A 22,064-nucleotide genomic window follows, 5' to 3' on the forward strand; every position below is an offset into this window, starting at 1 on the left:
CAGATTTGTGTCTTAATACCATTTAGAGGTTACATGTAGTCCCGGTCAACACCACTCAAATAATGTTGACCCCTTTGACCTAACAAGCTAATTCCTGGCATATAGTGCATTTGCATATGCACCCCCTCAGCTCTTAACAATCTCCCCTCTCCAGCTCTCTGAATAGTTAATAGCGAGTGGTGCCAGAATACTTCAAAAGACCCCCAACCACCCCTACCCACTTTCTAATTAATTAGCCAAAAAGCAACTGGCTTTCCAGTGATAACTGCATTCGCAACTTCTCTGTGTCTCCAGCCAAAACGGCTTCCACTTTAGGATTAGTCCTCTGTGCGGCCATGTTCTCGGCTGTAATGACTGACAGAGAGGGGATGTCGCCTGGCAATGCGAGCAAGACGCCATTCGTTGCTTTCCTCTGCGGACTTGATCACCAGAGTAGCTTTTCATTTCACTTTCAATATCACAAAGCAACAGAGTAACACCCCTGACACCCCCAACAAAGACAAAATCGTTTTTTTAGTGTAGAATACAGTACCCAGTTAAAAAGTTTGGTAAACGAACGCTTCCTCAGTTAAAATAAACACAAACAAACCCAAGCATGCAAACAGACGTTTCCACCTTCAAAAATATGCTAAGTGGTGTTTGACAGGATTGTCTGCGTCTTTTTGTTTGGTTTGAGACAAATGGATTCAGCGTTTTGTAATCATGACCAAGTCAAGGGATCAGACTAGCGGGAACAATGAGCGACATGTTTGCTTGACACAGCTTAGCGTGTGTTGTCACACGACTAGCTGTCTCTCAGCAAAGCTTGTTCACACACCACTGACACAAACAAAGCCTTGTATGGCCAGCGCTGAATCAGAGCCAGTTCTGACTCGCTTTGATTCCCGACGACTCACTTTGATTTGATTTGATTCTTTCTAGCGCACTGATTGTTTTGACCCTCAGACAAATTCTGAAAACTTTTTTTTTTCAGTTTTCATTTTATTTCTTGACTTTGATACACTTCTAAAGACGTCAAAGTTTTAATGGTTTCTTATTCATTAACTGCCTCTAGAATTGACTTCCTTATCTGAACCTTTGAATTTAGAGACATTTTAAGGGGCCGCCTCAAGTTAAGCTGGTCTGGTCAAGCTAAGACACTTAAACTTTTAATTATAACTTTAAAGATTATTTACATAATGCCATGAAAATTTACAGGATGGAACCTAACAGGTTGGAAATAAAGACCTAAATTTAGCCATTGTTAGAGTACATGAGGGAGCCATACATTTTCAAATTTAACCAGCTTTCTAATGCTTATGCTGTTGTTTTCCCTCCAGACAATTTCCCTCCACTTCTTGGAGCATGATGGCATTTGATAGTTAAAGGCATATTACAAAAGACTAGGATTAAAAGTGATATTCAGTGCATATGCAAGTATTTCTAATTGAATTGCCAGTTTATGGTAACATTTGCCAGTGCGTGGCAAAATCACAAACCAAAGTGCTTTAAAATAATATGAGCTGCACATTTCTGCATTTAAACCTTCCAATATATAGTCTTCCATTGTAAATGCCATTGCAATTGCCTTTTTTACACCAAGGAATGAGTTGTAAATATTATTCTGGTACTGTAATTGACATTATGCCACAAATGCTGTTGGTTGAGCTTAACTTGTATTGAACGCGGAACATTAATTTCATAAAAGATACTGGTAAACAAGAAAACTGAAATGCTGGTCCGTGTATTTTTAGCTGTTCTTACACTGATGAGCCAAAATATTATGGCCACCTGCCTAATATACTGTTGGTCGTCTTCATGCCACCAAAACAGCGCTGACTTGCCAAGGCATAGACTCTACAAGACCCCTGAAGGTGTCATGTGATATCATTTTGAGGTGGAGCTGCCATGGATTGGACTTGTTGGTTCAGCACATCTCACAGATGTTCAATCGGAGTGAGATCTATGGAAATTGAAGGCCAGGGCAACACCTTGAACTCTATATCATGTTCCTCAAACCATTCATGAACAATGTGTGCAGTGCGGCAGGGCATATTAACCTTCTGAAAGAGGCCAATGCCATCAAGGAATACCATTGCCATGAAGGGGTGTACCTGGTCTGCAACAATGTTTAGATACGTGGCACTTGTCAAATTGACGTTCACGTGAATGGACGGACCCAGGGTGTCCCAGCAGAACATTGCCCTTTGCATCACACTCCCTCCATCGGCTTGTCATCTTCCCACAGTTCGTACTGGTGCCATCACTTTCCCAGGTATCTGGTGCACACGTACATGGCCGTCCACGTGATGTAAAAGAAAACGGGACTCATCGGACCAGGTGACCTTCTTCCACTTCTCCAAAGTCCATTTCCAATGCTCGCTTGCCCATTATAGGCACATTCGACGGTGGACAGGGGTCATCATGGGCACTCTAACCGATCTGCGCCACGCAGCCCCATATGCAGCAGGGTGCGATGCACGGTGTGTTGTGACCCATTCCTCCCATAACCATCATTAAAACATCATCTTTCTGTGGCTTGTGCCACAGTAGACCTTCTGTCAATTGGGACCAGATAGCCCTTGTTGCCCTCACGCTTCAATGAGCCCTGGGCCCAAATCTCTGTCGCTGGTTTGTGGTTTGTCCCTCCTCGGACCAATGTCGGTAGGGACTCACCACTGCTGACTAGGAGCACCCCACAAACCTTGCCGTTTCAGAGATGCTCTGACCCTGTCGTCTGGCCAAAACAATTTGGCCCTTTCCAAAGTCACGCAGATCTTTACTCCTGCCCATTCAACACGTTGACTACGAGAACGGATTGTTCGCTTACCATCTAATCTACCAGACCTTGAAATGTGGCCTTGTTAGGAGATGATCAACATTATCCGCTTCACCTGTGAGTGGTCATAATGTTTTGACTCATCAGTGTATATAACTACAGTGATTTGAGCTCTATACACTACCTGCACATTAATAATGGTTTCAGCACTCATGAGCCGCAAAATGTTGCCACTGATGTTAGCAAGACTGAAATTGTTCAACGACCTTTACAGCAATGATGGCATGCTAAGTGAAGGCCAAACCGTTATAATGTTGAGGTGAATAATTTCAGGCAAATTGTTTTCAATGCCAAAGATAATTACACTGCATTAGTGAAAAATGGTAGCTGCTTAGAAAATATGCAAATAAAACTATTAAAACTATGAATTCATAACAAGTCTGTCGGTCTCTTTTTTTCAAACAATAGTGCTAAAAGTAAAGATGGCCACTTAAGATTTGATTGATTCTGAGATATTATTATTTTCTAGATAATTTCATACTATGAAATGCTTGTTTATTTATCTCTCTTGTTTTGGCTGCAATTTCCAGACTTTTTAATGTGTAAGAAAAAGCTAAATGTCACCTCACTTATTTAGTCTAGGTGTCTGGTGGTATTTGATTATTGACATCTGAGAGTGTTTTACACCACTCAACAGATGATTGGTTGATGGTAATTTATGCATGTGTACAAGTGCAAAAAATGCAGAATGGTCTGTATTTGTTCTTCTTAGTCAAAAGACACATTTAACTTTGAGCCTAGAACTATACTGGCTACGGTACTACTTTTAGACATCGGTTGAGTTTTTATGAATAAATATATCCAATTTGTAATAGCTGATCTGCCAAATCTGAAATGATCTCATCATTTGACTACAGATTGCTGACCACAGTTTCATAAGAATTGTCAATGGAGCCTGAAAGGAATTGGAATCATTAATAGGAATCGGAAGAAAAAATCTATTTTTTTTTATGAAAATGTGAGTTGTGCTTGGCTGTGCAAAACTCCCTGCCACAGTGCAAGTATGTGTGTGTGTTGTGTGGTTGATAAGGTGTTCTGAGTATTTTTATCACGGTGCTACGTATATGATTGCAAGAGTGTTCTGGGTGGTTGCTTACTGGGCAAATTCAAAAGGGCCCTTTTCGAAGTGTCTACGATATTCTGATGTGTCTTGGATCTCTCCTTCAATTTGAGTTAATGAATCATACGGCAAATGATTTTCTGTACATTTCTGTAATTTTTGTTTTTAAAGCATCGTGACATAAATACACAAGCAATACAAAAATAAAATCACCATGTTACTTTAAGAAATATGTAAGTTTGTGTATGAGAGACAAAATGCATGGAGTTTGTGAGCCTCAGTTTGCAGTGACTTTCTTCTGGGCTTTAAACATTCTGTGGACAATACCTCAATTTCTCTGTGGGGCATAATGATGACCCCACCTGTGAGTATACTTTCATGTTCATGAGAGGCTTTATCCGTCACTCCGATGTACTGAGTTGTAAAATTTCCGTCACAATCTGTTTTTATCCATCAGTTTTGTTTTCATTTCATAAGTAGGCCTACAAGGAAATTCTTTTTGTTATTATACTTGTTTGCGCTTTATTATCATACAGTAACACGGGCGTAATAATTGAGGTATGTGGTCATGAAATCAGAGACCCTCCCCTCGAAATCACAACACAACTGTTCAAATGAGACACATATTAGCAAGTTTAAATGGCTATGGCGCCTTTCCCTCGGATTGCCTGAAATGCATATTAGTACCTGACAATAAACAGGGCACACAGCGGGAGTGTGAGCGAGAGAATGTCAAAACTGATGCTCACAAGGACTTGGAACAGACCATATACGTGTTTAAAAATGCGTGTCTTTCAACATTAACCATCAATATTATTGCCTTTATTCTACAGGTTACTATTTTGAGATCCCTTCCATTGGGGCCATCAGAATCAATACACAGGTTAGTCATTTACTAAAGTCTCTTGTATATGTATATTGCTATACAGAAAGAAGTAATCCACAAGAGACTGTACGTCATGGTTATTTTATTTAAGTTAAGTTAAGGGGTGTTGTTGGGTACGATATAGTGCCTTAAAACTTTTAACCGTTGTAAAATCACTGTAAATTATAGCTTACAGTGGCTCAAAGGCAGTATCTGCAAGTAATATAGTTCATTTACTAACTGTAGGGTGTTTACTGCTGATCATTATAAAGTGTGTGGAGGTTTATTTTGTCATACAGTATATCAGCTATTCTACCACTTAGAAAGTGGTTCATCCAATCAGAATTCGGAGCTGAAAAGGCCTATATACATTAATCCGGTTCACTCCAAGTTCATTATGTTTCATGAGCTTTGAAGTTACTCGCAATGATGTTATCTCGATATAGAAATCTATATGTCATGCTAGAGAGCAAACTATATAGATGGAGGAACAGATAAAGCGATACAGACTTTCTCGTTTCTATATTTAGCGTCAGTGAGATTCAAATAGGACTGTGATTTTTCTAATCCAGTTCCGTACTGTTTTCATTATCCTCCAGCAATCTTTCCCGAGGCAACCACAGCTCACTAAATGCACTGCAATAACGTCTCTCTCTTCCTCAAATGCAATCGGCCAATTTTTCACCCATCCTCTGTACTTCCTGTCCCATCCTTTCTTCTTTATCTCCTCTCTACCCCTCTATCACTTTAAACAATCAGTTCCCATCATTTTCCTCCTTTCCATTCCCAGAGGAAAATTATATTGTTCAGAGGTTGCTCCTTCTTTGGTTCTCAGTTAAATGTCATTGAGTATCAACTTTGTTTAGATGTGTCTCCTAAAATTCCTTAAAACAAATAAAAATAGAAGCAAATGAGAAATTAAAGCAAAAGTTTCCATTTTCTCCTCATTTATTTTCATTGCTGTCTTGCGGAAACAATTGAAATGTTCGAGAGATCTTATTTGTGATTTTTCGTTCCTGTGGGTTCCCACCCTCCCAACCTTCTAACCTCCCCGCAGGAAAACTGATGAAGCGCATGAATAGACCGTCAGCTGTTCTATTAGACTGAGTGTAATTTTAATTCAGAGAACTGGCACTTATTCTAATAGTCTTCATGAGACAGGTGTGGGCGCATAACTGTATATATCGACAGCAGCGGCTGCCGCACCTGTGTACCTCCCCTCTACCTCCTCTACTGTCACATACTGTTACATCGAAGGGCCGTGGTCATACAGTGCCAAAAATACCCACTAACTACACTGAAAAACATTCCCTTTTGATAATGTTTGGGTGTTTTCGGAATGACATTCTACTATACTAATACTAAACCTGCAGTATATATACGTAAATATGGCGCATTGTTAGATCTTGTGACAACAATGTATTGTAGCATACTTATGTTATCAGTGCATGCTACATACTGTTACACATACTTTTTTAAAATAATATGCAGTGTACAGTATATACTGTGCATTAAGCTGTTTGCTAATATTTCTTTTTAAAAATAGCAAACTACTCATACAATATTTGGAGTTTAAATGATGTATACTTTGTGCTATATTCTGCAGTATGTATACATATATATGTAGCGAAATTAGGTCTTGTGACAACAGTGTATCATGCTATTATTTTGAAAAGTTACGTACTGTTGCACATACTATTTTAATAATTATATGCAGTACATACTGTGCGGTAAGCAGTATGCTAGCATTACCTTAAGCAGAATAGCATACTACCATACTACAATGCTACTCGTACTATGTTTACAGTATATGGTATGTATGCTATGTGCTATTTTCTGCAATATGTATATGTAAATTGCCACATAGTAAGGTATTGTGACAACAATGTAGCATACTATTATTTTGAAAAGTTGCATTCTGCATACTGCTTCACTTACTATTTAAAAATAATATGCACATAATAGCATACTACCATACTAGTCGTACTATGTTTACAGTATATGGAATGTGTACTATGTGTTATATTATGCAGTATATATAATTATGCCACATAGTGAGGTATTGTGACAACAATGTAGCATTCTATTATTTTGAAAAGGTGCATAATGCATACTGCTTCAAACACTATTATATATTAAATAATATGCATTATACAGTATCTACTGTGCAGTAAGCAATATACTAGCATTCTATCCACAGAGTAGCATACTACCTTACTACCCATACTATGTTTAAAAGTAACAGTAAATAGTATGTATATAACATTTTGCAGTATGTAGAATGAATATGTAGTGTAGTGAGGTATTGTGATGCTAACTATGTAGCATACTATTATTTTGAGAAATTGCATACTGTTTCTCATACTATTTAAAAATAAAATAGAATACGGTTTATACTGTGAAGTAATCAGTATGCTAGTATTCCTCAGAATAGCATACTACCATGCTACTAGTACTATTTTTACAATATGTAGTATGTATACTATATACTACATTCTTCAGTGTGTGTAGGTAAACATCCAATGTAGTGAGGTCATTTGACAACAATGTAGCATACTAATATTTTGAAATGTTGCATACTATATGCTGCATATTTACATACTTTTTAAAAATAAAATGCTGTATACTGTACATTTTATACTGCACCCACTTAAAAGATGCCAAATAAAAATATTTATATTTACCTTGAAATTACTTTATCACTTGATATATTTCATATCAAACCTGCTTTTCAGTGAAACATTTTTAAAACTTGATTAACAAGTACCCTAACTTAAAAAATTAATTAATTAATTAATTAATTAATTTAAAATGTTTCTAAGGAGCAAACTTGTTTGGAGGAAATGACGCCACATCTGTGGGACAGATGTAACACTTTTTTCTTTTTTGTAAACTGATAGAAATAATTTTCACAGAAAGAAAAAAGTTGAAGTCTGTTAGTTTTAATAAGAATCAACCCCTGGGAAATTAAATTAACCGAAGTTGGAGAAACACCCATGTATCCACTGTATAGCCTCTCACATTATAATACTGTATATGTATTGCAAAATGTAAAACAAAATTTGCTACTCAAACTAAGAAAGTTCTCAGTTTTTATATTATTTAAATCAGTTTTTTTAACTTATACACAATATATTTGCTTAATTGCTTTCCTGCTGTTTTACTGTACACTTTACTGTAATGGGAAGCTATCGTTTGATTATGATAGTACACTCAAATAGAGAAAACAGACACAGCTGCCTTGCCATCATTTACCTGTGTAACATTGAGTGAGCTCATTTGTCAAAGCTAAAGCCTATGAGTATTATATGAATCATAATTATGAATACAGTTTGTTCATTATTTAGTTCCTCCTTTGAGTTTATAAACCGTTACAGATTGACAAGGAGTCTACAAGCTAATCTGTGCCGGTGGTCTGCTGTGTCCCTGTTCTGTAGCTCCTCGTGCTGTTAAGCCTCCCAGTACCGTCCCTCTGCTGTTTACCTTCCTTCATTTTCCCACATGAAAAGGTCTGCCTGTCATCGTGTCTGCTGAAACGTTTCCCCGCGGTGAATTAAACGGTGTTTTAGCGAGCTAATAATAGAATAGGTTACGCTTGTCAGCGCTTCCATGTTCCAGGGAGAGTGGCCTAATGCTGCGGTTATACAAGCCATTGGCTTTTACTCACACAATATATTTTCTGTGGTCTGGCCTTCAGTTACATTTGTAAAGACGTTTAGTTTGGAAGATAGCATGTACAGTAATAAATGTGCCGGTGTTTCATCCTTTGCACTACTTAAAGTCAACATAGAATGTAAACAAAATGACCCAAATGAACATCTCAATGAACATCATCGCATTGTGCACAACTTATCATTGCATGTTATTTCCAAAAACAAAACAAAAGAATATGTATTTTTGATCAGGTCTCATTGGATAGTTTTTACTAGACCTTCATCATTCATTTTGGTACTTTTCAAATGCCATGTACAGTATGTATAGATTAGTTTTAGCCTTGTCCCAGACCTGGACATTGAATTGTAAACTCTGAAAAGCTATGAAAAAAACAAAACAAAATATTACATGCTTAAAACTATGATAATCTAAACAATTTCAATATTAACTGTGTAAAAATTATTTCTATACCTTTTTCAAAAATTACGTTTGTGGCATTATTTCTAGCACACCAAACAAATTTGCCCTCATAAAGTTTTTTTTTTTTTTTTTTTAAGTTAGTGTACTTGTTAATGAAGTCAACAAAAGTGTCAGTGAAGAGCATGCTTGAGATGAAATATGAGACAAGTGATGTTTAAGAAAGCAAACAGTTTAATGGTTAATGTTTCTATGTTAAGGAGGGTGCTATATCACGAAAAAAAAATTACACTTAAACTGTTAAAGTCTCCGTATACAATAGTCAGGCATATGAGGTATCATCTGAAAGCTTAGAATCTGATCTTTCAAGGATAACATCACTTATCACAGAAAATAAGGCCTCAAATCATTTGCGTTGCAAAATAGCGCTAATAAAGGTTTTTCACATAGCACCTAAAGTCATATAGCACAAATCATATATCAAATGGAAGCTCTCATTCATTTTCTAAATAATTAGCCATTTTTTTACTTGTCTGTGAGCTTGCTTTTGTGAATAATCCAATGTTTTACCTTAGATGTCCAGAGCAAAATATGCCATCCAGCAGGAAAATTATGCTAAACAAATCATCAGAAAAAAATATGTTTTTGACTATAGTTGATAAAGTGTTATATATTATCGCAAAGGGGAGGATCTCCACTTTCCAGTGACACTTCTTGTGTTGCTAGTCCACTCAGAGGCCAAGATATTCTATGAAACAATGGGGGTGGCGCGTGAACTGAAAATTATACTGAATGTCTATGAACGAGCACATCTGTGAGGGCTAAAATGCATTAGAGCACCACCTACACTTCAGATCTGGATATTGGGATTGGATGTGATGGAGAAAAAAAACATTTTTTTATAGTGCTTGCAGCCATCTAGTGGAATTAAATAAGACTTTTCAAAGTATGAGTGAAAAGAACCAGAATTACATGTTTAAAAAGTAGGACAACAAAAAAAAAAAAACTTTTTTTATTTGCGGGGTTTTCTGAAAAATGAGACCAATATTTTGCAATTAGTCCACAATATGTTTGAATAGTGAGCTTTTAAACTTGAGTGTGAAAAATTGCGGGCGGCAGCCCAAAAATGGACAAGAATTGAAGGAAGATCCCTTGAGCAGAGTATTTTTATTGATCATCATTTCTAAACAGGATGTCATTTTCCCAAATTAAATGAAAAGTGTGAAAATATTATTGTTAGCTATAAAATTAGCCTTAGCAAGATGGAGTCAGCCATTTGATTAAAAAAAAAATTATATCCTGTTTCACATGGACAATGGGTTGCAATGGGTTTTTTATATTGACTTAAACCGATACATTTTTACTAATGTGTCTCTTTTTATAATTTGATAACTTATAAAGAGAATTGTTCAACTGAAATACCATAAATCAAATTTAAAGGCACTACATCCCTAATAGCGCAGCTACAAAGCATCAAGAATGCCGAATAAACGTGTGCTTACGGTGACCCTCAACCTGTCACAGACCACCCCTACCCCTCCAGAGCGGGAATGTGCTTTCTAACAGCTGTAATATGCTTTAATAGCTGCTTTTTGATGATTTGTTACGGTTTCAGTGCAGCGGGCTCTACCGGCCCCTCAGGCAGACACTTTTAACAACGTGCTTTATGTAATGGAGCAGCAAGTCAGAGTTGTTTGCTGTATGATAGAGAGGGAGGTTTGGTATTCCTGGCTGTAGTGTCTGGCTTTGAGCTATGAGAAGTATTGCTTGTGTATGGTGTTGGAATACTATAATTGTATTGTATTGTATTGTATTGTATTGTTTGTGCTTGTTGTCTTTATCAGGAATACTTGGATGTTCTGAGTCGGCCAATGGTGTTAGCAGGTGAAAGGGCGAAACAGGTGCAGTGGACCAACGTGTACCAGGATGCTCTGGTAAGGAAGATTATCATTATCAATTACTTTACAAATTCAAAATTGCATCATAAAGTTTTGAATATGGCCAATGGCTAGGACTGCACGGAATCTAATCTAACTCATTCGGGTGTCCATCTGCATTATGTAAACATGCTAGACCATGCAGGAGTGCAAGAACACATTCGTTCTGAACAGCCCTTTAAATGTTAAATGGTCTGCACTTATATAGTGCTTTTTCTAACCTTAGCGGTTACCAAAGCACTTTCCATTCACCCATACACTCACACATACACCAATGACGGCAGAGATGCCATGCAAGGCACTAGCCTGCCATTGGGAGCAACTTGGGGTTCAGCGTCTTGCCCAAGGACACTTCGCCATGTGGAGTCATGTGGGCCGGGAATCGAACCAACAACCCTGCAATTAGCGGCCGACCCGCTCAACCACCTGAGCCACAGCCGCCCCACATTTAACTCACAGAAATACACAGAATGCACTGCAGATGTCCACAGAATTTAACAGGGTATTTATCACAAAATTTGAGGTATTCTCCATCACTTTTATTTAAAATAAATAAATACATAAATACAACGCATTTGACTATTTTTCATATCGTTCCACAGATATTCCCTCACAATTGGCACGAAAATGATTAAAAAAAAATGTTTTAAATGATTAAAAAAAAATTTAAAAGGGGCCGTAGTATTTCCATGTTTTTGGAACATAGAACCATGGCATAAAATTATCTTTTTATGATATCAATTTTGTAAAATATCAAACAGTCATGAGATTTGAAATATTCATGAATGGAACTGTTTACTTACTGTTTTGCATCAGGTCCAATAGTGTTTTAACTGCCCCATCCTTCAATAACAGTTCCTTTGCAAAGCTTGAATCATGTTATGACTGGTTCATAAGCAGTCCATGCGGACATGAGCCAAAAAAACATCCAAGCCACTTAAATATGCTGAAGACAAATCCTCATCCAGTTTCCAGGATCATCCTGCACTGAAAAGCACAATGCCTGAAATGCATCTAAATGAGCAAAGATGTTCATCCAGTGCATATTTTCATACAGATGGGCAAAAGAATGCGTCCATGATGCGTTTGTGCTCAAAACAGCAAGAGGCAGCAGCTGAATCTTCGTCTTTTAAATGCACCTCAACATATGTATCAAGCAAAAACGTCTGTCTATGCATGTTTAAATACATAAATAATATTAAATAGTCCAGATGGGTTCCCTTTGGTGTTCAGGAATAGTGAGGCCATCGTAGGCCTTGTTTGTCCTGCTGTCTCTCTCTCTGTGAACAAACTGAAGCACCAGTGGGCAGAGCCAAGGGTGTGATGATTTTAAGCAGACGTTAATGTTTATGAGGTGCAGAGGGTGTCATGAATGAATGTACCCCAAGTGACGTAGGGTAGTTGAGGAAGTACAAAACAAGGTGTTTTTGCAGCTTGATTTCAATAAATGCTTTTATTGCATTGGGGATTACGTTTTGAATTCTGAAATTTACAGACCTCTTATATGTCAAAATATCAAGGAAAATGTGATTCTTCATGACATGACCCCTTTAAAGTACCTTGGAGTACCATGTAAATAGCATATTATTTGGTAATCTTTCAGTGCAATGTTATATATACAAGTACCATAGTGTTACCATCTGATACCATCACTGTACCATGGTAAAGGTATGTCAAAATATATCTGTGGTTCTCAGATTTGTTTTCTTTTTGGTCACACGCCCCTTTGAAACAAGAAAAACTTTGCTCACACACTCACTGAAATGCAACTTATTTCCAACTCGAAAATGAGCCGTGAACCAACATTTAGTTAAAGATTCATATCTGCAGCTTTTTGTCGTAATATGTAGTATTTTATTTATTAAAAAAAATTATATATATATTTGAAAAAAAAGTAATGTTATTATTAGCATTGGGGGGGGGGGGGTGTTTGCACCCCGCTGCAAAACACACACACACGCTTTCTTGTTTGTTCTTTTCAAAATGAGAAACAATTTATTTGCTGTATTGTTAGTGATAACCACTGGCTGTGGTTTTGTTTTCTTTCCAGAACAAACCAATTTAAATGTGTTTTCATCTCTGCTGCTGGTTTGCTTTGTCATTGACCGTATTATTCCAGTACAAATTGGACATCTTTATATGCCCTTCTCTTATTTATGTGCGCAGTGTATTGTATGATGTCAGTTATATTTTAGTTCACAATAAAAAACATAAATAAATATTTTATATTGCCATATTTGTTTTCTACAGGGTCTAGGTCTCGTCATTACCGGAACAATGCCAGTCTTCAATCTCACAGCTGACGGGGACTTGAAAGTAAGACGTTAATTTCTTCCTGTAAATTAACTGCTTGTAATTTGTTTCATGTGTACCCTGCAGCATAAAGCCAATGTTGCAATATTGCATTATTAGTGTGATCACGTTTAAGTTCCAATTCTTAGCATGTTCTCTAGTTGACAGTGACAAACCGTTTGAGAGGGGCATTTTTCATAATCATGTTGTATGCATATTGCATAAGGCTTGACATTGAAGACACACAAGTCTGTTTCAGAGTTCAGTTTGAAGCTTGATTTGCAGTTTAACCTAAACAGCACATACATGATCCTTAATCCTTGCTGGTTGTTTCCCAGTTGCACTATAAAGTCTTATAATAACCGGTTTATAATAAAAAAAAAGTATATTATAAGACAACTCATCATATTTATCATAAAGTTGAAGTATATAATTTTGTCTGTTAAAATACTTTCTCTTACCACAGTTTTAAGTGTAATGCTTTTACATGCAACAAGTTCTGGACAAGCAAGCACCAATCAAATTTTTTTTGTTTATATTTCATTTATTTATTAATTAATATTTTTTTCAATTTAGTTCAATGCTGGTAGTGACGCATTTATTACACATTTTACCTTAAAAAATAAGCTAATTTTACAAATCCTTTGGCATTACACAAAATAATAAAAATTAATAGAATATTTTATATATATATATATATATATATATATATATTATGAATGTAATTATATTATATATAATAAATATAAAAAACTAAGTACATATAAAAAATGAAAATAAAGATAAATAGCTCCAATATATATTAATAGAAATATATGTATATATAAAATTGTTACAAATATAATTATATATATATTATAAATATTAAAATAAACAATAAACCTATATATAATAAATATACAAATATATATAATAGTAAATCTAAAAATCTAATTAAAAAAAAATATAATTTACAATATACATTATTTCTGCACAATACCCCGACAGCTGAGATGTTCACAAAAAATATATAGATACACATGAAATATGATTATTTGTATGTATAAAAACTATACGATGAGCATAGTCTGTTTGCCTACAAGGTTCAAATTTCAACCCATGTGTTTGCATACATCTTATATTGTGGATTGATAAATGGGTAACCTTTCCTGTAGAATAATGTGAGTTAATCAACATGAGTGATTAATGGAGACTTCATTATAATTCAGCACATTACAATCTTGGAGGCACAATCATGTCTCACTTTATTTGCACTTCAATTGATCTCCTAACCCAAGCCATATGTATTCTTCTGACCATAATTAATAATGTTCATAACCACTAATGTCAATAATGGCTACATAACAGCATATATAATGTGAAAACAAAGAAATTTGCTTCTTTGTCAATCTGAGAACACTATCCAAGCACGACAGACAATGTTTCATAAAGAATGATGTAAATTATGAGAGACATTATTGGGAAACCAGGCCCTTGACTGTTATGCTATTTATGTTGACCTTTTGTCATTTATCAATTCTGCCCCCTTGTGGTCTTATATTTTAAAAACCTCTCAATCGTATACTGTCCTGTTGGTCTCCTTATTACAGAATCAGCTGATTCTTGGTGTCATGGGTGTAGACATTGCCCTCAGTGAAATTAAAGAACTCACACCGCGGTACAAGGTAACTTTCCATCACTCTCACTTTCTTTCAAAAACACACACACCATGATCGTAAATCTTTTATTTACCTCTTTTATTTATGTTTCTTTTCACAGCTTGGAGCCAACGGTTACACATTTGCCATAGATCCCAATGGCTATGTTCTCCTTCATCCAAACCTGCAGCCTAAGGTGAGAAAGCATTTGGGTTTATAATGTTTTTTTTTTAAGTTGATGTCTCAAAACTTGCCATGTTTAAGTCCACCTCTATATCAATTCCTATCCTCTGATGGACTTGTTCAGAACGTTAACTTCAGAGAGCCGGTCACGCTGGACTTCCTGGATGCTGAACTCCCAGACCGAAACAAAGAAGATGTAAATATCCTTCTCACCTGCAAATTCTTTAAATGTGCTACATAAGGAATCTATTGTTGAATTGGGAAAACTAAGCCCTTATTTAATATCAGCATATTCAGAACAATACTGCTAATTATTTTTTAATGGTTACGCTGTTTCTCAATTATGTTTCTATGTAAACATGCCAAAGTAACTTTTTAATGCCAAGAACTCCCAAATATGATGGTCTCCTTCAAAGGACCCAAATACTAAACATGATATTATAAAGACATGTTGTTTGCCAAATAAATAATTGGCATTTATTAGTGCCATTGTAGAAAAGCTAAATTAATAAATAAAAAGTAAATGTTTTGCATATAAAATTGTAATAAGTTGACAGTGTGTCAGATGCTGAAACACAAAGAGAAACATTTTTAAATTAAACTCAGATTTAATTGTGTAGTTTTTTTTCACAATAAATATTGTTTCAAAGCAGCTTTAAAGAGAATAGTGCATTTCTCACAAATAAGACTAAATAGAATAATAATAATAATAATATTAGAATTAAATAATTGCTATTAATCTCATGCTTTCAGATTAAAACTGTAATAATTTTAGATAATGTAGACAGTTTTTTTTTCTCTGAATTTTTCCACATACCCCCTAACACCCCCTGGGGACCCCAGTTTAAAAAACCCTGAGCTAGACTGTCGTCTTTTACCGTTGCACTGTGTCTTGCTGGGCTTTATTCCAGGGTCCTGCGCAGGAGCACCACGTTTTTTAGGCGTGTGTCAAATTAAAAGAAAATCAACTTTTAAAAACGTGTCTCAATAGCTCTGCCTTCAGTACTATTCAGTGAGCTGCCCTGGGGTTATTATAGAGTTTTTTATTTAGCTTTTATTTCTATTTTATATTCAATTTGTAATTCCAGTTTAGTTTAGTTTTTGTTAGTTTTCCCATTTTTTTCTGTTAGTTTTGTTTAGTTTTTCTTTTCTCAGTGTTTTTTAGTTTCAGTTCGGTACATTTTAATTTTAATTTTAGTTTAAATATTTTATGGCTGCCAAAGCTAAAAGTGTTTACATATCATTTAAATATGTTTAGCATCTATACATTTCTCAGGGCAGTTTTGTGTTGCCTCTATCTAGTGGCATGTTTATGTTTAATTAAGGTGGATTATAAATGTTGAAAATGTTATAAAATACTGTGTGCCTAAAACTAAAATGAATACATTTAATTGTTTAACTGTTTATGAAGTATACAATTGTATTAAATAGAGTTTTTCATTTAGTTTTCATTTTAGAAATCATTAAGCATAAAAACGCTGCGCTGGCTTTATTTTAGTGCAAGAACACATTCGGTGTGAACAGGCCTTAAAAGGTGCTTAGAATTACAGAAAACACTGCAAACATTTCAATATACAGGTCCAGGTAACTGGATCAAGGATGGTAAAATTAAGTAACCAAGAGTTTTTCTTTTTCTCTCTCTCTCTCGTTTTCTTCTCTCTCCTCTTTCAGATTCGGCGTCAAATGATTGACGGCAGGGCAGGACACAGGAAAGTCAAGACATTAGTGAAATCTGTGGATGAGGTCACTTATTTGCAATAATTATGAACTTGTTGCATTTGATTGGCAAGGTGCCACTAATCTAATACAGTTCTTTGTTTGTATTTATACTTGTAGCGTTACATTGATGAGGTGATGAGGACATATATATGGTCTCCAGTGGATGGCACAGATTACAGGTGGATACTACATGCCCGACCATTCTTGATAGTTTTATTTGTGCTGATTTTAGTAACCTTTTATTTAAATCTTCTGATTTTGCATGTCCTAACCAGGGACAACATGATAAAGCAATGAATGACACAACATTTTGTCAGTGTTGTGTTTTGCAAAAGTAACTTCTTAATCAGTATGTTTGTCTTGTTTCCCATTCAAATAATATCTAATAATATCTAAAAATCCTTAAATAAAACAATACAGATTTTACACAAACAAAACATTTTGTAAGATAATTAAGCTTGTTTTCAGAGAATATATATATCTTGAATTAAGTTTATTTTCTTACCCCACTGGTGAATAGTTTTAGTTGTTTTAAGCATAAACCTCACTAAATTTTGTAAGATTTATGGCTAAAACACAAAAATGTTGATAGAGATCAAACAAACAAAAATGACTTGCATCACCATTGACAACCAGCAAGAGTTCCTTGGTTAAGCAGCATTAATAGAAAGTCTTAGTGGTGAACATCAACTGGGCAACCATCTAGACTAGCACTAAAACACCACTGACCAGCATGGAAATTCATACTTTTAAAGTTGGTCTTAAAAATTAGATAATATTTCAATTATATTCAAATTGAGCAACACTGACGCTTAACATGATGTGTAAAAATCTTAGTCTTACAGATATGTGGAGACTTTTGAACCCATCTGGGAAAGACTATAAATTTTTTTCATCAGTCCATAAGATTTACTCTAGAATATTTTTTTAATTATATCTAAGTCCCTCATTTCATCTGTTGATTGCTCAATTGGAAACATTTTAGTCTCAGTTCACACCCTGTTGAGTTTAGAGGTGTAGCCACATATGGAAAAAAATACATAATATAGTTGGTGCTTTAATGTATCCCTTTTGCAAAATCCTGAATTCCAACAAATGCTAAAGACTGAAATCAATGTTTATATGGAGACCAACTGGTCCTCAGTATCCTCGGTGGGTGTGGTTTGGGAGGCACTTAAGGTGGTTCTTAGGGGCCGGAGCATACAGTATGCCACATTCACCAAAAAATCCAAAACACAAGAACTCGTGAAATTGGAAGGGAATAATCAATAAGTGCAGAGGCAGAGCTGAAGCGCCGAATGTCATCAAATGGTCTCAGAGGATTGACCTGATTGAAATATAGATATAATACTTTATTGTCGCGGACTGTGGAGTTTTGGCTATTCAGGACAAGACAGTCATACTTTGAGTCCTGGGGCAAAGCAGGAAAACTTCTGGCTAGATATATAAAACAGAGAGAGACTTTTTCTACCATTCCCTCAGTGAAATCTGCCGGGGGTGAAATATTTACCTCGGCCATTGATATTAATATTTTTTAAGAATTATATGTTGATTTCTATAGTTCCACGTCTTTGACTACTGATGAAGATATTAGAAACTTTGTGGAACCATTAGAACTTCCTGAACAGATGGCTGAGCAAAAAAGTTATCTTGATTCTGAGATAAACTTGGAGGAACTTGGCGAGGTAATTAAGGCCTTGTCTACAGGCAAGGCTCCGGGGCCAGATGGCTTGGCACTGAGTTTTTTAGATCTTATGCTACAGAATTGGCTCCACTTTTGCTTGAAGTTTATATGGAATCATTAAAGAATGGAAAGCTTCATCCAACCATGACACAAGCCCAGATCAGTCAGATTCTTAAAAAGGACAAAGATCCAAGCGAGTGTAAGAGTTACCATCCAATTTCCCTGATTCAGCCAGACATAAAACATTTTTCCAAAATTTTGGCTAATTGATTAAGTAATGTTATGACATCTCTTATACATATAGATCAGGTGGGTTTTATTCAGGGCCGTAACTCTGATAACATTAGGCATTTCATTAATATCGTGCGGGCAGTGGTGAACGATCAGACTCAAGTCACTGCCATCTCACTTGACAAATCTTTTTAAGATTTTGGAAATGTGTGGGTTCGGGAATACTTTTATTGGGTGGATTAAGTTACTTTATAGACACCCGGTAGCGACGGTTCAAACTAATTTATTAATTTCAGATTATTTTACTCTGGATAGGGGCACCTGGCAGGGTTGCCCTCTTTTCCCCTTATTGTTCTGTCTTGCCCTGGAACCATTAGCAGCCAATATAAGAATGGAGGATGATTTACCAGGGGTAGTGGTGGGAGGTCTGGCGCATAAACTTTTGCCTTATGCAAATTATATTTTATTATTTGTCTCCAACCCCACTAGATCTATGCCTTGCCTCCACAGAATCATTAATTCATTTTCTAAATTCTCAGGATATGGAGTTAACTGGTCTAAAGCCAAAGTTTTTGCTCTGACAGCGTGCATTAACGGCCTTCCAGCAGGGTGCCTTCCAGTGGCCCAAATGGGGCATTGAGTATTTGGTTATTTTATTCCCAGCAAATAAGTGTGATTTAGTTAGACTTAATTTTTATCTTTTTATAAAAAGTTTTTTCGAGCGATGTGGGCAGGTGGGCTTCATTACATTTATCTAAGATTGGGGATTTTAATGTTATTAACTACTTGCTACAATCTCTCCCTATAGATGTCCCCCTCTCTTATTTCAAGCAATTTGATAGCATGACAAAGTCCTTCATTTGGAATGGTAAACAACCAAGATTACATTTCAGTAAGTCATCTAGGCCGATTGACAAATGTGGGTTAGGTCTCCCCAAGATTTTGTTTTATTATTATGCATTCGGTATCAGGCATTTGGCTCATTGGTCGCTCCCACCTGAGAGAGCCCCTCCCTGGTTTTGTATTGAACAGGAAGTTCTCGCCCCTATTTCGCATTGCAAAGCCTTTCTATCAAACTAACTGGAGAAGTTCAGTTACACCCCGTTATCTCGCATTTGCACTCGGTATGGACAAAAGTGTCCAGAGTGTTTAATTCTGACATTTATTTAAATGTTGCCTCAAGCATATGGCTGAACTCAAAAATTATGTATTAATAAGTCTCATTTCTGTTGGTCAGAGTGGATTATGATGAAGGTTAATACATATAGTGACCTATATGAGAGTGGAGTGTTGAGATCCATTGAAAATTTGGTTCAACATTTTGGGATTCCCAGGACTCAATTCTTTAGCGACTTACAGCTGTGCCACCTGCTTTGCACTATTTTTGGGAGTAGCATACACCTTCCTAAAGATACTTTGGGAGTAGTGATTACTGCTTTTGGAAAAGGTCATGAGGCATCAGTGTATTACTCCCTGCTAAATCAGAGTCTGGGGGATGGAGCTTTGGCTTCTCTCAAGAGATTATGGGAAAAAGATTTAAACTTGGTATTGGAGGAGGGAGTGTGGGCTATGATTCTAAAAAAATGTCAAGTTTACATCTAGAGATGCAAAGGGGCGCCTTATGCAATTTAAGATTTTACATAATTTCTATTGGACCCCCGCTAGATTGTATAGGCTTGGTCTTAAAGACACACGCACCTGCTGGCAATGCCAATCAGAAGATGGGGGCACAACCCATTTTTGTTGGTGGTGTGTTAAGATCCAAGAATTTTGGTTGAGGGTTCAGAGTTTTATGTGTGACGTATTGGGCACTCAAATAAAATTTTGCCCCAGACTCTGTATCTTAGGCGATGGGGTGGTCATTAAGGGAATAAGTAAAAAATTATTGTTTTGGGGGAAGGGTTTTAATTTTATATAATTTTATTCCACATATTCTGTTATGATTATTTAAGTTGTTGTATGGAATCAATAAAAATTGTTAATTAAAATATATGTTTAAAAAATATATATTTTCAAATTGTTCAATATTCTCACTTTTCTTCACAGCCTTGGCTTAGTTCTGCCAACATACAGTGAGAATCACATCAGGGCCAACCTGAGCGACCAGATACTTCAAGTCCAGTGTAAGTACCAGGGGCCACCTAACGCAAACCCTGCTCACCTTTCTTTCTTCTAGAAGAGAATTAAAGCCCCCTGCCTGCCCCCTTAATCCCCCTTGTCCAATCAGCGAAGACTCCATCTCCATCAATGATGTCTGGTCCGAGTGTGGATTCCCAGCAGTCGTCGTTGCAGTTTCCCCCTCATCAACGTTGAGAAACTAGAGTGGATGTATTTTCTATATATCCCCACCCCACCTCTCCCCTCTTCCCCTCTGTCTTCATGCCGTTCTGTACTGAGGTGATTTTTCTTTCTCTGCACAGATGAAAAGAAAAAACCCTCAATGAAAACCAGCGAGGTGAAAGCTGTGGTTTTACTGTGTTTACTGAGTTGAAAATAATGGTGACCATGTGCTATTATTTTTTCCTTTTGCCAAAACATAAAAAATGCTCTTGCCTTCTTTCTCACAATGATGATTCTGAAGCATCTGTTGTCAGGAAAGGTTTTTTGTTTGTTGGTTGTTTGTTTGTTAAGAGGCATGCTTTTCACTGTCCGCTTTGTGTTTAGTTGTGTTTATCATGTGCTTTTGATTTGTGTGAATGCACACTGTGCTGTATTGTTTGCTGTCAGCTTTGGAATCAGTCAATAAATAAGAAAAAATATCCCACAATGCCCCCTGATGGGCAATTGTCCTGCACGGGAGACAGAACGCATTTGGACTTTCTCTTTCTTTCTATCTTTCTTTCTTTTGTTTGTTCTTACTTTCGTTTTGTTTCATTTGGGTCTTATATTCTTTCATTCTCTTTCCTTCCTTTTTGTTTGATTTATATTTTTGTCTTTAGTTGTTGTTTGTTTGATCGTTTTTTACATTTACATTTATGCATTTGGCAGACGCTTTTATCCAAAGCGACTTACAGAGCATTTAGTACAGGGACAATCCCCCCGGAGCAACCTGGAGTTAAGTGACTTGTTCAAGGACACAATGGTGGTGGCAGTGAGGCTCGAACCAGCGACCTTCTGATTAACAGATATGTGCTTTAGCCCGCTACGCCACCACCATTTGTTTGATTTGTTTAATTCTAAATTTTTAAATTTGTTTAAAAGTTATTTATGTTATTTAGTTTGTTCTTTTGTTTTGTTTTGGTCATATCTTTTGTTTACACTTGTATGTTTGTTCATACATTTGTACTCTTTCTTTTTCTTCTTTCTTTAATTTTTCTTTCGTTTGTTCATTCGCTTCATTTAGTTTTTTTATTGTTTCATTCTTCCATTCATTGGTTTATTGATCTTTAGTTAATGTTTTTTTTTTCTTTTTTTTTTCTTTCAGTTTGTTTTGCTTTGTTTCATTTGTTTGTTCTCTGTGTGCTTACTCTCCAGTCTGCTTCTTCTTTAGTTTTTTTACATTTTGTTTTGTTTAATTTGGGTCTTTTATTCTTTCATTCTCTTTCCTTAAATTTTTGTTTGATCTAC

At 36.1% G+C, this 22,064-nt stretch overlaps 1 protein-coding gene across 1 annotated transcript in view; it reads left to right on the plus strand.

Annotated features, from left to right (window-relative positions):
• The window catches only part of LOC127646241 (voltage-dependent calcium channel subunit alpha-2/delta-2-like), a 320,645-nt gene that overhangs the window by 278,244 nt on the left and 20,337 nt on the right, over window positions 1–22,064 (plus strand). The window contains exons 14-22 of the mRNA XM_052129737.1: window positions 4,712–4,761; window positions 10,659–10,748; window positions 13,002–13,067; window positions 14,633–14,707; window positions 14,802–14,876; window positions 14,988–15,059; window positions 16,535–16,606; window positions 16,700–16,761; window positions 20,544–20,620. Of these exons, the coding sequence (XP_051985697.1) occupies window positions 4,712–4,761; window positions 10,659–10,748; window positions 13,002–13,067; window positions 14,633–14,707; window positions 14,802–14,876; window positions 14,988–15,059; window positions 16,535–16,606; window positions 16,700–16,761; window positions 20,544–20,620 (639 nt within the window). The remainder of the gene's footprint in view (window positions 1–4,711; window positions 4,762–10,658; window positions 10,749–13,001; window positions 13,068–14,632; window positions 14,708–14,801; window positions 14,877–14,987; window positions 15,060–16,534; window positions 16,607–16,699; window positions 16,762–20,543; window positions 20,621–22,064) is intronic.

Source organism: Xyrauchen texanus, chromosome 7, assembly GCF_025860055.1.
Source record: "Xyrauchen texanus isolate HMW12.3.18 chromosome 7, RBS_HiC_50CHRs, whole genome shotgun sequence".
NCBI lineage: Eukaryota > Metazoa > Chordata > Actinopteri > Cypriniformes > Catostomidae > Xyrauchen > Xyrauchen texanus.